Here is a 17,906-nt window from a genome sequence, read left to right on the forward strand (position 1 = left end):
TTTTCAGTTCAAAGCTGTGGAATCAGAGCTAAAAAGCTGCTGAATTCATCCAACGTGCCATTAAAAAATGGGGGGGTGGGGGGAAATTACCATATGGCCTAAAAATCAGCAGCACTGATCTACATGCTTATTCTCTCCATTAACTGTACAGTCAGCAAAGAAAGAAAAAAAATTTCCTATGACAGAGCAAACATCTGGAATCCCACAATAAGGAACAAGAGGGGAAACTTAAAACTTTCTCCTGTGTAGAATGTGCCTTTCAGCTTGGTGGGCAGCTGCCATCAGAGATATCTCTATGCACATCTCTATGCATATCCTACCAGCACCTGTGCTTGCATACCATGCACCATCATGCATTCCTTCTACATTAAACAGTCTACCCAAAGTTACCTCCTGTTTTATTCAGGTGTTGGCAGTGTTAGGGGGCTGCAAGTGTGAACTGATCTGCAGCAGTAACCTTGTGTTTCCATCTTATACCTCCAGCTATTTCATCTTACGCACCTGCTCTCCATTGTGAATTCAACCTCCAACTCCTCTTTTCCCTGCAAAAGAAAATTAAGGCAGTCACTGCAGCTTGGTCACCTGTGAATAGAGATATGCTACAGAAATCTGTGCCCTTCAGAGTCTCTATAAACCAGTGTCATCTTTTGTTGCTGCCCATGCCACAGACATAATTTCTTTCACGTCGTGTCTGTCATTCTTCTAGTGTCATATGCTCTAGCATCTTATCCATTAATTTAGCAGACTCCAAGTGGAATGCATACTGCAGGGCCTCTTGGTGGCTGCTGCCCCCTGCTCCCTCTTGGTCTGCTCTTCACACAAGTATATTCTCTCCTGATCACACCCTCTTTGCTTTGCCCTTGAATTTTATCCCTACCTGTGGATTCAGCTGGAAACTTAGCTGAATGTTTTCTCCCAGCTGGATTTTGGAGACATCAAAGAAAACTGTGAGGAGATGGTCATCTTCAGTTACTTTGTCCTCATCACAAACTTTAAGCTCCAGAACGTTCTGGGGGAAAAAAAAAGTATGAATGGTTTAAGAAATATAACATGATACAGATATTTCATTTTAGTTTAAGAACCTTGGAAAAGAATGAAAAGTTAGAAATACTGCAGTTGCTCTCTGTGTACTCTATTAACTATGCAGGCAGATACAGCTTGTCAAACCATCAACAGCTAAATAAGTGCAGTAAGAGAGTGTGTATGCTTCACAAGGATCTCAGAAAGACCTGAAAGAGTTGAAGGACTATATGGTTTGCTTAATGTCTCGTAAGCATAGCTGTTGGAGGTGTCTGCATTCTTACCTTAACCTGGCTCTGAATTGTGAAGTGGAAGGTCTCGTTCCATGTCGGGTTCTTGCTGTTCTGGACAGTCTTGGTGCGGAAATGCTGCACTGAAGCTGTTGGCAGGCTCAGGCTCACATAGCAATCAGACTGGCTTACTGTGGAAGACAGGGAAAGCAGGAAAGCAATAGACCAATGAAACAATCTAGTCTCCTGTAAGGTGGGCATTTTTAAACTCTGTACACAAAGCAATTCTGGCCTGGCACTAGGCAAGATACTATCAAGCTGCTGCTAGACAACCATCTTGCTTTCAACTATTGTGAAAGCTTATCAGGGTGCTCTTCTTGAGAACTACTTTTTTCAGGTCCTAGGGGAAAAAAATGAACATTCAAAATGCACATTTGTGTTGCTGATGAGCCATCCATATACAGAGGGGCACAAACACAGTGGCTTCACAGGGCTGGCCACTGTGGACATTAGCAGCTGTGACAGGGGCTGCCCATGGACAGAGCCCAGCTCCTACACACTGGGCTTCCACAGGTAAGCATGATCATGCCTTTATATGTCTAGAGCAGCTCTGGCTCTAAGTTCTGTCTTGTCTACTTTCTGAGCATCCTTGCTTTCCTCTAGTTCCTCTGGCTGCCAATGCGGAGGAGGATTAAGACTGCATTTAAGATTCCCATGAAGCCAAATTTCTGTCACAGAAGGCACATGATTTCAGTCTGCTTTCTTCCCTCAGGAAAGTTTAAAAAGGAAACACTCAACAACAGAGTTTTTCAAGAAATTATAATGAAAAAAGTTCAAAAAAATAAGATTATTCACCTGTGGAGATGAAATTATTGAATTTAATCTTCTGTGAAGAAGATTATAAGAAAAACATTGAAATGTTGAACAATTTGATGGATAATATTTACTTTGAGAAGCAGCTATACTGGGGCAGAATTTTCACCCATAAAACTGTATTTAAAAAAGTATTGCTTAATGTCACTATTTTCACCTACATCTTTGAGCCTCAGCCAGAGTGGCAAAGGTATTTGCAACACTTCATGTACAGGTGGAAGCTTGTCTGTGCTTCCCAGCAGAGAGGTAGCTGAGATTGCTTCTTTGCACAAAATTGCATTGCTCTGCTGTTTCCATTTGAGGTGTGTTGAGGTCATAAAGTTCACCTATTAATTCTAATGCTTCCAGATGTAGGGAGGAAAATTTCAGTGGTTTTATTTTCCTTTCTCAGCTGAAGTGGCCAGTTGTAAAGTGTAGATTCCCACTTGAACTCATAGCAGCTTTTAGTGTGAAGGAGAGCTTGCATCATCAACACTTTCATTCTGAATAAATGTCCATGGTGGCATGGACATGATTCTTTCCATCCGGATAATCTACTGGCAAATACATTTGTCATCATTGCTAGGACATAGAAAACTGAGTATGAATCATTAGATTAACAATCTTGTGGACCCACACTCAAAAGCCAGGGATGGTCACCCTACAGAATAATGATCTCTTAGTTAGGGATGACACCCTACACAAGTGCCAAGATAGCATGGGAAACATTGCCATAAATGCCAATCCTATTAGTAGAATTGTATTTCCTCTTCCTCTAAGGCCATGTACTGCTATCACATAGCAGACACACCTTCATCTGAACAGCATCTAATAGGCCCAAGTCTTGTCACCCAGTTTTACTGGTAGACTTGACTTTGGGAAGCACAAAATAATTGACTTGGCCCACTATTGACTCCCCATTTGTAACTCAAGAATTAACAAAATCAGCCTTTTCCCATGCCCCCCCCCCAACTTCTTTGAGGCTTAAGTCATCTTTTCTGAGTAACTCTGAATGAAAGGAGAGTAGCTTTGACTATTAAAGTAGTTCTCATTTGTATTAAGATATATTATTTTTTTTAATTAAAACACATAGAAATCAGCTAAGCTTCTAACAATTCTAATAGCTCCCAAATTTCTGTGTGCATACAGGAAATGTCCTTATAAAAATCGTTTTTGGCTCTTGGGAAGCCCGGACTGATATTAGCAGATTGCTGTTGGCTCTTGTCACCACTAGGAGAAGGATCTGGAGGATCCAAACAGGTAAGTCTATAGGTACCCCAAAGTTTATTTCATTGACATTTCCCAATTAGTAATACGTGCTCTGACTTCATCTGTTGCATAGAACACAGTATTATTTTGAAACTACATCAATTATGTTTGGTAAGTGGTCATTGTCTGCTACTGCACTGTATCATGCACCTTTAAGAAATAACTGCCTGTCAGACACCAGAGCTCTGACATCTCATTTATATCTCTGACTTTCTCTGGAAGAATTCTGGCAGCCACTAAAACAAGTGTGTTTCCTCTTCCCATCTGCAAAATGAATTTGCTGATGCCCTTTGCACTTCAGAAGTGTCCTCTGAAACCTGATTACCTCTTGTCTGTAAATTATTTTGCAGGTGTTAAGAGGGAGGTATTTACAGCACCCAGGAACCTTTTTTTTACACATCTCCGACACCTCAAGCTGGTGTTCTGCCTTACCACCTGCAGGTATGAGTGAGAAATGGCACTGCACAGCCTACCCTGTGCCCTGCCTGGTGGATCCCACTGCAATATCCCTCTGCCTTTGCAAGGCTCCCACTGCCAGTCACAGCAAACCCCATCACCCTGGTGCATAAGCCTAACCAACACCTGGCTCTAGCAGTGGGCTCTCACAGGATACACACAGCACAGCATCACACCAGTGACCTGTCAGGTCCCTGCCCTCCACCACGACAGGTGACAGCTGTCAAGCATGCTTGGGATGGCAGCCATGGCATTCCTGTGGGGCAATATCCGGCCCAAAGCAGGTGTGGCAGCAGGTATTATGAAAGCACTGCCTCCTCGTCCACTAAGTGTCTAATTATCTTCCAGGGTAATAGCAGGCAGGACTGGATCTTAATTGTGCTTCACCATTAGGAAGCATTACAACAACATGACCCATGCTGAAAAAAACACCATAGCCACAGCCCCATGCTGCATCCCAAACAGCAGGACACCCACTCACCTGGTTCCAGCTGAATCTCTCCTGCCTCATAGAGAGCTCAAACAGGGCTCAACCAAAGGTTTTAATTCCATCTCATTTTTTTATGTTAGCAGTTGCAAGGTTCAGCCCACCTGTAACCTGGGCAGAAGCCTCAAACATCCTTCTCCTCATGAAGCACCTTTAGATCCTCACAGTTTCTGGGAGGTAGATTTTTTTCATTACATTTATGGTACAGTTTTTCTTGTTACGCTGAAAGAACCTGAACCAAGAATGTGGTCTCAAACACTGTTTGCCCAGAGCATCTCCTTGACCTGGTCTCTCTGCACTTGGGTCCAGCCAAGTCACAAAATATAAGCTATCAACACCAGTTCAGAGAAGCATTTTCTTTCTTTTTCTCCCACATCGTAGCTGAGTAGGTCTCTGGCTGAGGGCAGGGGGATAAGTCAGAATCGCTGTCTTTAGAGGGAAAAATATTAGATAATTGATGTCATGAAGCTTTTAATACTATTTTTAAATAAGAATATAGGTTACTTTGGTGGCCTTCCAGAAGGCAATTTACAGGCAGACTATCAGAATTCATTCTGCCCAAGACCAGTGCCTGTCCCCAGGGAGCATTCAGTATTCTTCTTCTAATAGGTATAAACTTCAGAAAAAGCTTTCACACTTTCTCCCACCCTTCCCTTCACTCGGGTGGAGCATCCTACAAGTACTCCTAAAACTGTATTTATATAATCTCATTTACATCCCTCCTTAAAACACTCCTTTGTTGAGATGTTGCTAAACAACCTTCCTTGTTTGCATTTATCAGTCCACATCCTCTGATTTTATAATCATATTTCATGCAGCACCTAGAACAATAGGCTGCTGGTGTGTAGTTGCAACTGCTTAAACGATGAAGCAAGTAATAAATAACAATGAAACAATAACAACAGTGCAAGAACAGAACACCAGAGGAAGTCTGCATGTTCCTGCAATAAGTATCATGGTGGGACACAGCTCCTCAAACAATAATGTATTTCACTGACTTGATTTTTTTTTTTCTAGATCTCAAGGGACTTTCACATGAATTGATCTCATATGTAGCAGAATTGCTACTTCAATTTTGTTTAAAAAAAAAAGTTTTGTGGAAAATATATAAAACACACTTAATAATTTCATAAAATATGGTACTCAAATTTGTCTTACAGGAAAAAAAAGTCCAAAACTTGAAGTTTCCAAAATTAAAAAAGCATAGTTTAAATTTTAAAAAATCTGTAAAAGCTTAAAAACCATCATTTTCTTACTAAGAAAATATTCTTACTACTAAGAATATTTTAATAGTGGTTAAGATCCATTGAGCCAAGGGCCCACAAGTGTCCACTGAGGGTCTTGGGCATTTTCAGGAAGTGGAGAATGATGGCTTAAAATTGCTGAACTTAGGATTCCCATGCAGTAACTTACTTTCACATTGTTTAACCCTTAACACTCTGTTTCCTTGCTTTTCCATTTGTTAATTCCACTTAAAGATTTAATTTCTCTGCAGCATGTTTTTGGGGGAGGGAAAAACCTTTGGTCTTATCAAGGATGGAAATCATGCATCACATTTATGGATGGGTTTCTAAGGAAAGTATAAGAGGGAAAACATCATTCAGTGCTCTCTCTTTAAGATACAGAGGCTTTCTGAGCCTACTTTAACTGGATTTTTTTTTTCTTTTATGAACTTGCTACACTCTGCCTGCATCCTGCATAAACTTTGGCATTTGTTGTCCAAGATGAGCAGTTGATCTCAAAATTTGAAAAATCTCAGTAGACAAAGCAGTGTTCTTAAGGGTGGGTTGGATTGATGCACATCCAAGTCTTACTCCATTAGGGAATCAGGATGCTTGTGGAGGACACACCCAAATCTGGGAACTGGCAAGCAATCACAGGTCCAGGAGTATCAAGAGGCCAAATGTGCCTGATGAGCATGTGGGTGTGCCCAGTGAGAAAGGGGAATGTGAACAACACAAACAAGGCACTAAATTCACATGTGTTATCAGTGATATCAGATATGCACTAGTACACAAGTGGAAATCAGTGTTATAAATTACACACTGAGGGTCAGTGGGAAGGGTGCATTAAAACGATTCAGAGTTCAAAAAGCAGAATGAAACCCTTTAAATTGTCTCAGATAAAAATTCTCTCTTATGCTCTGAACTCCTATTAATGGTCTTTTACTATCTATTCCCTGAGAGATGCTAGTGAGGTTTTGAGATTGTCTTGCTATGGATTAATTTTTGCACCTCTATTACTTGGAAAACAGAGCAGATAGACCAATAATAAAGTTTACCTGCAGCACCAGGTTGGGAGACCTTTCAAGCATTAGATAAGCCTTAAACAAAGTGATCTGAAAACTCCACCAAAACCTAGGGCAAGTTTAGGCACAATTGGTAAGAGGTAGAAGAAGCCAATGTCAGAAATTGGTATGGTAAATGAAAAATAGGTGACACTTGGTAACTTGTTCTATCTATAAAAGTTTGCAAGAAAGGAAATGTGTTAAAAATAGGGCTGAGAAAAGGAAGAATGAGAAAAAAACAATCAGTGTTAGGAAAATACAGAAGTCTACTTTGCTAGTGATGGAGGACATGTGCCTCTGAGTTTGTAAGCCTGTGTCAAGCTGATCTCTAGGGAGCTGTAAAGATGACTGAATCAACTCTATACTCCCCTGGTTTTACACAAACCAGCAAAATTTTGTTTGCATTTTTTTATCTCAAGATTCCCATTTTGCTGCTTCTCTGTGGAAGTCCTGTAAAGTTGTGAACATTCAATTTGCACAAGCTTTTACACTGTCAGAAAAGCTGTCAAGGCTAAACTAATTAATTTAAACTTTTAAAATATAGATTTATTTTGTATGATAAAGAGCGTGTCATTGAATTGTCTGAATTCAAGTCTGGCTGCATAGAAAAATATGCCCTCAAACAGTTTAAAAGAAAATATTTTAATAAATACAGTTAACATATTTTGCACTCAGTAAAATCAAATGTTACTGGAAATAAGCAGCTGTCAGTCAAAACTAGAGTCAACATTTAAACAGAAGCAAGGCAGTGCTCCCTGACTAGTATGATTTTCTTGTCCTACATGATGAATGCCCACAATAAGTAAAGCACTCACCTTTTGCAAGTGCTTGTCCTGGGTTTTTTGTGCAAAAATTTTTCCCCTCCAAAATCATCTATGTCACACAAACTGCTCCTTTAGAAATCTCTATGGGCTGGTGGGACATGGCTTGGACTGGGAAGCAGGAGAGGCTGAGCATTTCACTACCTGTCCCATACCCTAGCAACTTTCTAGTATTGAATAGGACAGCATCAAAACATAATAAACTCCATTCAGAAAAAAACCAGCTTAAAGGTGAAAATGAAAAGCATTGATCTAGATGAGAAAAGGGTCAAGAGGAAATTTGGTAAGCTCATTGTCATGCAGATGTTTTAACAGAACATCATTATCTAGGGAGATATCTAAGGGCTGCAATTTTTCCACACTTCTTTTTTCAGTGTAGTGTGCATGTTTGTACATTCAAATAAGTTTTAGCTGTAGGAAGGGATTCCCAGATTATAACTGAGCTTCAAATATGCTTTCCATGCTGTAGAAGTAGTCCAGGGAGAAGGTTCATACAGACTCTTCTTTCCCACGCATTCATCAATAACAAAGCATCTTACTGCTCTTCTCTAAAAATCAGAGTGAGAGAAACTCTTTTTCCCATACCATTGGTCTCTAGACAAACTATTGCAGAACTTGGAGCAGATAATGTTCGTAAGGCACAAAAATATCTTGTCCTGGATCTTTTTAAGTGAACAACTTTAACTTGATCCTGCTCATATAGAAACCTTGTCCATTCAGCCCTTTCTATGTGTATAAATGAACAGATGCAAGGAAAGTCTCAGATAGGAGGAGGTGGTTGTCATTCAAGCCATTTTTTCTAATGTTTTGCAGTTCAGATATTTATGGACCATTAATAATATTTGCATAACTGTAATTCCTGGGCAGTTTGTAAAAGTATTTAAGAATAGAAAAAGCTAACAGTGAGCCATGCCTATTGCTGAAGGAAATTTGATAATCCATAAGAGGTGTCAAGTGTGCAGTCCTGAGCTCACATCAAATATTCTTTCATAGGCCCAGAGTTACACAGGATGGATGTTACTGTAAGAAGGAACCATGGAAGAAAGTTCTTATTGCAATATTTGAATAAAATAACATTTATTTGCAGATTCAGATGTGAAGTATTTTATGCAATCTGTGCAAGCATGTTCTGCATTACAGCTGGTGGCTAGACTTCAGTGTTATATTGACAAAGATATAAGGAAAACCAATGTCTTCTAACTGTGTTACCTCATCTTCAACATGCCAGGATCACACATCTTCTCTCTCTCCTTTTAAATATGGTCTGCAGTGTTTGTGACACTTGATATACTCACAGTAGCTTTACAAGCATGATGATGCTCCAGGGGTATAGCAAAGATACTCACACAAGTCTGCTTTCCTGGCATTTTTCATCTGTATGATTTTTACGGTGAGCAAGTTGCATGGAGATGGTTCTGTCTGTTGAACAGCACACAAAATGCACGGCATGAGAATGCAGAAAGGAAGAGCAGAAGTATTGTCAGAATAGAATTAACTCTTTCAGTTCCAACCAACAAAAACATTCTTAAACTGAGGTGCCTTCTTGTACATTGACTTCTCCCCAGGTTTGTAGCCGTGACCACAGACCAGACCTCTGACGTCTCCATTTTCCATTCTAGGACACTTGTGGTAACCTTCAGCTTGAGGTATCTGACCCAATCTCATGGAAAGGTGTGATAAAGAACCCTGCTGTGTTATTAATACAGCTGACACACATCTTGGTCTGAGAAAATTCACAGGATGTCATATATATACCCATTATATTTCACAACAAACAGTAAACAATCTAGCAGGGCAGGAATTAATAAAGATATCGTGGAGTAATGATGCTGCTCATCAGTTGATTTATAGCTGCATAATTACATTGTTGTGTCTGATATAGAGCAGTGCTGGCTTTTAAAAAATGAGGATCTGGAAAGGGCCTTCCAGAGACCTTTCCTAAACTCCTTAGGAGGAGTGAGTGAAAGGCACAACTCTATAATTACTTCTCTGTGAATAATTCAGCTCACTCAATCTTCCTTTAAGCAAAACTCTCAGGAATGTATCAAAGCAAATATGTGCAGCTTTCCAGTACATAAAGGGGGCTTATAAACAAGAGAGAGAGAGAGCAACTTTTTACACAGCTAGTTACAGGATGAAAGGGAATGGTTTTAAACTAAAAAAAGAAGAGATTTAAATCAGATATTAGAAAGAAATTCTTTTAGAGGGCAATGAGGCACTGGAACATGTTGCCCAGAGGAGTTGTGGGTACTCCATCCCTGGAAGTGTTCAAAGCCTGGTTGGATGGGGCCTTTAGCAACCTGGGATAATATCCCTGCCCCTGGGGTTGGAGCTAGATGATTTTTGAGGTTTCTTCCAACCCAAGCCTTTTTATGTTTCTGGGAAACCACCTAAACCTAGAAGTGGTTACCAAAAGACATTTAACAAACCTGTGAGGAAACAGCTTTGATTTTGTCATCCTCTCATCTAAAGCAAGGATCAGACAAATGTGGTACTTAATATGTTGGGGCTGAAGTTGAGGTACTTTTTTCCCCTCTAGACAGCTGTCCCTCTTAATTAATAAAAGGAGGCAAAATTCCACACTTAATGCTCTAAATTACAAAAACTCCAAACCAACCAACCAAACAAACAAAACCCCCCTAACAACGATAAAACCCCACCTAAAATCCCACCAACAACAGAAAAACCAATCCCAAAAAACCTCCAACAAAATCACATCAAAAATCAAGAAGAAAGAGCAAAACTGAGTAGTAGTGCTACAAACATATATGAGACAGTTCATGCACACTACCTACAGAGCAGGGAGTAGCAGTGCAACAAATACATAGATCAGTATATAACAATACATTACCATTCATTCCCTTATGCCCCAAATCTGCCACCACTTTTAAGGGAGTTAATTTAACATCTCACATATTGTTAGTTTCCTTACTTTCCCTATGCATTCATTGATATTAGTGCTAACTCCTTATTTTTCCTCAGTGTGTTGTTTTTTGGGTGGAAGCAAAAAGGTATCTTTTTTTTGTTTATTGAGAATTTTCAAGATAGCAAATTACTACATCATTGTGTTTGAAAGGCAAAGCACAAAGTAGTCACAAAACACAAAGTAATCACAAAACCCTCTCAGAAAGAAACTTTGCTTTGCTCTCAGCCTCGGTGCTCAGGATAATTCTCAGAGCTGAAGAGGTGAACCATCCCCACCTAAAGCAGGTCCCCTCTGCCCCCAGTGCTCAGCTCATTGCAGAGCCTCCTCTTGCCTTTCCTTACCTGGCTCTTGCTGTAGAACAGCCCCATCGTGGTCTTTCCCCGTGAGCCAGGTGGAAGGGTGGTGGTGGATGTGTCCCAGGGAGTCTCCGGCCGGCAGCTCCCTGTGCTTTAAGCAGCCAGGAGCCCCAGGCAGGTGTGTGAGAGCCTGACTCAGGCAGCCTCACCCCGTCACCACCACTTTGGGCAATCCCCAGCTCCTCCTCCTCTTCCTCCTCCTCTCTGCCCGGGAGCTGAGCTGCACACCTGCACCAGCACACCTGGCTCTGGCACTGCAGGAAGATGAACTCTGCACTGGTAGTTAGAGGGGAATGAAGATGAAAAGTGATCTTCCCTCCAAGGTTATAGGAATTGAACAAATGTCTAACAATTTTAAGCATCCTCATCACTTTTTGAGGCCACAGGTGAGCTGTCAAACTGCAGTCCCTTGTGGGGAGGTGACTGGCAGCATCCAAGGACCATCTGGCTTCCCAGGACTTCTTTGGCCAAGGGCATCCAAACGGACCAATGTGCATATAAAAGCCCTGTTACAGCTTTCATTGCTTTTAGAAATTCTGTATTCTTTGCTTAAAGACACATCTGAAAGAAATTTTGTCACCCCCATGTCACCTTCCATTTTGCTCTATTCAGGCAGTAAATTGCCTTTCAGCCAAGGTGATATTGCAGTGACAAATATTGCACAAAACAATTCCCAAGTCACCTGTTAAACCCATTAGAGAGTTTCCCTTGTGAAGAAAAACTTTAAAAGCTTACTCACTTTCTCAAAAATTTTGTTGCTTTAAGCATCTTGAATTAAGATGTTTTAATGAATGACATCTAAGAGGATCTATTTGGAAGGGTGAAATAAACATTGCAATCAATGTTAATTACACCTCATGTTCTCACAAATTCTTTATGTCGTGACATTTGTAAGACTTCACTGCACAAGACACTGCAGTGATGTGGTCCCTGCCTCATTGAGGGAGTACACAAAATTAGTACAGAAGAAGTGGAAAAAAAAGAAAAAAAGAAGCAGTTTTGGGTTTGGTTTAGTATTTTTAAAATCATCCTTGTTATTATAAAAAATTAACAGATCAAATCATTTCAAAATAATCTCATTTCACTTCATAATGAATTGAGAACCAATTGATAAGGGTGACTTCAATGGCATGATATAATATTAATTTTCTAAAATATTTGGAGTTTAAGATATTCTATCCTAAGAACTAGATCCAACAAATGTCACCCAGACAAATTTTGAACACATTAAGGACGGCTAACTAACAGGTCATATAAAGCAGCAATCAAAGGAAAGTAACCCAAAGAAAAATATTCCTAGAGAGATGGCAAAAACTCAGTTACAAGCCTGCATGTTTTTTTTCAGTGATCTTGAAATTAAAAATTTTATATATATATATATATATATATATATATATATATATATATATACAAATCAATCACTATTGGTACTCTATTTCAAAAAGACAATATTGAAACAGTGGGGAAACTGAAGAGTTTGAGAGTAGTAGGAACTCTCAGAGAGGGAAAGGCAGGTTTCATATCAACCAGCAGAACACAAAGAAAAGCAGTGTTAATCAGTCTCAGGCTGATTAACCTACCTGGCACCTACCTGGCTTTTTTCCATTCCTTGTTGAGCAAGTTTCCCCTGCAAAATAGACTGAAACATCCTCCATTCTAGTCTCTCACTTCCTGCAAAAAGGTCTAGGAAAGCATGACAGCAAACCCAAAGGTATCTCTAGAAAGGACCCAGAAGTATCCCATGAAACATCTATTCTAATGTATTGAAACAGAACCACAATCACAGCTGCCTCACACATGGAGGGGCAATAATCTAGATTTAAATATACAATATTGTACCTGAAAACAGGGTTACACCATGCTCCTTCAAGAATTTCAGGTGTATGAACACAATGAACATGCTCATAAGTGAAAAACACTGCCCACTTCTTCTCCTCCTCCACCCAAACTGCTCTTTGATGCCCCATTAGCTGGTTATTTTTTCATGAAAAAGTCAAATAATACTTTTCACCATCCATTACCTAGAACTTCATTCCATACAAGAAAAATTTCCATTTCTGATGATAGTCAAGACTATCCTGATCTCAACACTAACTCTGCCCCAGCGACTGTCTGGATTTCCTCACAACAGTGGGAGTCTTTTATTAACAAAAGGAAGATAATCCAAAGCATTTTCTGAGCTTCTGTGACTAATCTCTTCATGAATCACATCTCCACAGCACAAGGCTGATGTTGTGAAAGACTGAGCTTGTGATCTGCCAGCTGGAGAGTTGTGAGAGGAGTCTAGTAACTATTGTCCCCCAGAAGACCTCAAGGATTTTGGATAATGAGAAACCAGTATCTCAGAACAATCCCTGCAAAGACCATTGGCCTGTAAGGGTCGAACAGGTGCAAAAGTTATCTCTGGAAATGATCCCAAAAGGGTCTCTTGCATTGCCCTATTCTCTGCAAACAGCTAACAGCCACTTCCCATCTTGTGAAACATGGAGGAATCACAAGGAACATCCTTCAGGAACAGTAAAGGCAGGTAAAGGTGAATGAGACAGGACAGTCAGTAGAAACTCCAAGAGTAAAGTGAGGGAAAGTTGGGCAAGACATCTACTACTTAGGCTGAATGTAAGTGGTTCTGGGAACAGCAGCTCAGAGAGGACATGTTTGATCTCCTGAAACAAAGAGGATCTAATTCAGGGGTAATTTTTTATTGATTGTGAAAACTGTATAAATTTTAACAACACTGATACCAACTACAGAAACTTGAAGACTGTTAAATAAAAATCTCATAGTGGACAAACAATCAAATCAGAGATGACAACCTTCAATAATTAAATAAGCAAGATCAGCACAATGGATTAGTTATTTATGAAAAAAATCCAGTTCAAGGGATTGTTGTTCTGCCACAGAAAACAAACCATATAAACACTACTTTGATACAAATTTTAATGTGCCACATAATTCATTATTGTCTTCCTCAACATTACAATAATTCATATTGAATATATATAACAGTCAGTAAAGTAACTTGGTAACAAAGCTAAAAACAAATTTGCTGCTTTAAATTTTGTTTTGGATTAAATCACTGGCAAATTCCAATCTGTTTGTCTGAAGAGCCATGTAAACAGGGTAGAGTCCAGAATGTCCTTAGGACCATGTGATTTCCACTGCAAGTGTCACTGGTAAGAATCAAACACCTTGACCTCACCAAGCCATAGACAACCCAAGAGACATCAGATGACAGAAGATGTGTGTGGTGATTAATAACTGCGCTGCTTCCTCCGTGCCACTGCCAAGCGCAAGGCCTGAATAATCAGCTTCTCATTGTTCAGCACATTGTAATCAGTCAGGTTCACCAGTTTGTCAAAATTCTCTTCGCTGAAACACACCTCTCTTGTTGTAAATGGGGAGAGGATGCTGGAGACATCAACTTTGCCTTCAGCCATCTCTTCAGGACTCCTTTCCACTCCTAAGGGGACAAACCACAGGGAGATGCAACAATAAGGTTTTATTGCAGTATGTGGCTCCTATCAGTATTTACATAATTACAGGTAGAAAAGGGACACTTGGAAGGAAAGATATAATTTGCCAGAGGCAAGTAAAAGTACTGTGCTGGTAACACTGTATTCTTCTGCATCTGGATCAAGACTCTATCCAAATGTGATTTTACATCATTTGACATTTACATCACTCAAACAGCTTGAAGCTAAAACATTAGCAGCAGCAATGCTTGACCACTGCTGGGACAACATAGTCTTTGTTACTCAAACTAGAAAAACACAAACAAAAAGGAAACCAGATACTCTTGTACTAGATTAAATAATAGCCACCTCACTGAAAGTTCAGGAGATGTTATTGTACTCAGAGAACATCATTCAATTAAAACCAAAGACCTCTGTCCACTCAAGCCTTAGTGTGGGGGGTTATTTTTAATTATGTTTAAAAAACTTGAAAGAATGGGCTTCACACCAAAACCAGAATGTTTTTTCTCAGAATGTTTTTCCTCATCTTTGTTTGCAAGCATCAATGAATGACAGAGTAGAGTAGAACATCTCATATTGAGAACCTACCCCTCATGGTGTACAGGTATTGGAATCTTTGCTTTCATACTGTCTCTAGTAGTTCTTGTGAAATAAGTGCCTGTATTCATCTCAAGTGCTTATAAAAGATTCTGGAATTCATACAGTTCAGATATACTGACACAGACCAATTGTTTTGGTGATGAAACCCATGTTGGCATTGGAAAGGTCAGAGATGACAGTGAGACATTAGATACGAAAAGGAAAGAATTTACTAGGGAACAACTTTTTATTAAAATTGCTATCACAGATGACTTACCAGGAGCTTTATATTTCTTGAAAGTGTCATTTACTAGGGGGAAAAAAAGTACTGTTGGAGCTTGTGGACTGTCAGCCTCTTCAAACACATAGCACTCCTTCAAGTTTTCCCTGTCTTCCTCACTTATCTCAATTTTGGGAAATGGAATTTCTTGCTCTGAGAAGTACTTCGCAATCTGATCCAGAGGCTGGAGGAATGAAAAAAGATATATGTAAAATTATTACAATCAAAACTGATCCAGAGACCTGGATATTTTAAACTGCAGTAGTTAATAGGATATTCTAAGGTTTGAATCTTCCTCTGGCAAGATATTAAATTTCAGATGGAAACTATCATAACCACATCAGACACTGTGACTTATCTTATTTTCCACATTGCTTTAGGCAAAACAAGAAAACAGTCCTTTTCTCTGAACATGGAAACTAATCCAAAAATCACAGGTCTAATTTCATAATTCCATTGAAATAAGTTCAGAAGAAGGCAAAGAAACTGCAAGAATGGAGAAGGAACAAATTACTCTGCAGCATTGTCTTGACCTCTTCATTATTTACCACTTTCCCAATCCTTCAGTCCTCTGCATAATTGGTGTTGCTTGATAATGACCCCCTATTAAGTAATACACTTATCAACATACCTCATGACCTCATTAAAAAAAACTTTAACATCTATATTTATTATAAACCTGTGTTCATTTTTATATTGTTATCATTATATATGCAATGCTAATTATATTATTTTTAATTATTAATCAATCAATTAGCCACTTAGTTTGCCTAAGATTGGTATGAGATATAAACACAGGTTTTCTCATTTAGTCTATTAAAATATTGTCAGGACTTTCCATTGCCTTTGTAATTTCTTCAGTACAAGGATAACCAAAATCAGTATCAGTTTCAGAGCAATCCATCAGTTTATAATATAATCCAGAATATAATCCATCAATTTTTCAAAACTCTTGGGTCCACTGCAGTGAAGACCTTGATGATTTAAAAGTGCCTATATCCATCATTGTCTTCTAATATCCTTCTTAGTTACTGAGAAAAAAAATACCTAATGATCTATATGAAAAATTAGATAATAATAATAATAATAATAATAATAATAATAATAATAATAATAATAATAATAATAATAATAATAATAATTCTCATTCCAGAACTGAAAAGTCAGGTGCTTTACCTGACAAGTGCTAGAAACCAAAAGACCATGAAGGAAAAAGATCTCAGATACCTTGGATTTTCTTACCAGTGTTTGGGACCCTCCACTGTAATTCAAATGCAGGATGACGTCGACTTCCCTCTTCGACCTCAAAAGTGGTGGGTAGCTGGTATTAATGAAAAAGCCAGTATCAACCAGGGAGAGCTCATTGTCTGCTGTTTCCATCAGTTTATTTGGGAGGGAGTCTATCACTGTGTCTGCAATACAATTATTTCTCATTACAACAAATCAAGCAAAAGATTGATTTCTCCTCTGAAGGAGGGAAAGAATAAAGAATGGAGAGTTTTGCTCTCCTCTAGCTGTACTTATTTACAGGAGTGACATGCTGCTGCTTTTTCCTTCCCTCCTTCCTAGGCACCACAGGCTGCTTTAGTCCTAGAGGGGATATCTCTGCTGCTGCCTTAGGCTGAGCTCATTTATCCCCAGGAATACAATCCCTAGACAACCAGTTATAATTTCACCCTTCAACATACGCCAGCAAAACTGAAATACTATTCAGATCTGACTTTCATATTTTCCATTTGTAGATGGAGAAGTCGCATTTCAGAAGTTAGTCTCATCTCTTCCTCTTTGTTGGAAATCCTAAATTCCAAAACCTAAACCTTCTTAGAATATACTGATAAACATGCTAGTTTACTGTGCCTTTCCAGGTAGAAAATCCCTCACTCTCCAGGTACTTATTATGCAGCTGGAAGCCTCTGATGAAATTGGGATACTGTGCAATGGTTGGACGTCCTGTTAAAACATCTCGGAGAGTAGAGGAGAGCACACTCGAGGGGGTGAACAGACACGTGTCTACTTCATAGGGATTCACAGACAGAAAGGGTTCTTCTGCTGCAAGATGGAAAGAAGACATTTTAAGTTTAGGAGAGTTTTATGAAATTATTTTTAAATATGAAAATATTTTTTTAAATGAAGTGACTAATAATGACTAATTTTATCTACCTACTCCAAAGGTAGATCAAACATAGTTATAAGCCCTTAAGGTCTATGCCACCAAATAAAATGCAGCATTAGACAGTGAATTAAATGACCAACTACCTGCAGGCAGCAGGCACCACCTTCCACTCTAAGCTTGCCCACCTCTACTGTAGCATGTGGTGGAGGGAAGAGAGCAGTCCCAAAATGTACAGGAGATCTGTCAATAGAACACCTTCAGAACACGTCAGTGTCACCCAGCAGCAACATCAACTAAGTTAGGAGACCAGTCACTACAGGTTCACATCCTGTATTAACAGTCCTAAAATGTGTTTTTCATACAACTTTTATATGTCAGATGGAGATTGGTTTTGTGTCTGTATAACCTTCAGAAAAAGGTACAGCCTTTACATAGCTTTTCCAAAGAAGCGCAATTCAGCTTTAAATCAGGCAAAAAAAAAATTCCTTAATTGATATATCTGCTTTTCTTTCCTCATCTTTTGCTCTCTGACTTTGACAGCATTTCTTTATGCATTAGACATCTTCACAAGAACATAAGCAATATATTCCAGTGGAGCAAAAAACTTTAAAATCTCACCAATATCTTTTACTCTATCTCTGGTCCATCTGCACCAGAAATCTTCTGAATCAGCAGCCAAATTCCAGACATACATCACATCTATGGAAAATATACTACTCCACATGCCTGTAACATGAAAGAGGAATAGAAACTGATT

At 39.2% G+C, this 17,906-nt stretch overlaps 1 protein-coding gene across 1 annotated transcript in view; it reads right to left on the minus strand.

Moving 5' to 3' along the window:
• Positions 1 to 17,906, minus strand: part of LOC306803547 (uncharacterized protein) — a 60,441-nt gene that overhangs the window by 14,760 nt on the left and 27,775 nt on the right. Inside the window, exons 17-26 of the mRNA XM_079309095.1 lie at positions 17,768 to 17,875; positions 16,894 to 17,085; positions 16,279 to 16,448; positions 15,034 to 15,220; positions 13,964 to 14,164; positions 12,296 to 12,375; positions 8,769 to 8,841; positions 1,305 to 1,441; positions 878 to 1,009; positions 502 to 542 (exon numbers count right to left, since the gene is read on the minus strand). Of these exons, the coding sequence (XP_079165221.1) occupies positions 502 to 542; positions 878 to 1,009; positions 1,305 to 1,441; positions 8,769 to 8,841; positions 12,296 to 12,375; positions 13,964 to 14,164; positions 15,034 to 15,220; positions 16,279 to 16,448; positions 16,894 to 17,085; positions 17,768 to 17,875 (1,321 nt within the window). The remainder of the gene's footprint in view (positions 1 to 501; positions 543 to 877; positions 1,010 to 1,304; positions 1,442 to 8,768; positions 8,842 to 12,295; positions 12,376 to 13,963; positions 14,165 to 15,033; positions 15,221 to 16,278; positions 16,449 to 16,893; positions 17,086 to 17,767; positions 17,876 to 17,906) is intronic.

This window comes from Erithacus rubecula (assembly GCF_903797595.1).
Source record: "Erithacus rubecula genome assembly, chromosome: 6".
NCBI classification, from domain to species: domain Eukaryota; kingdom Metazoa; phylum Chordata; class Aves; order Passeriformes; family Muscicapidae; genus Erithacus; species Erithacus rubecula.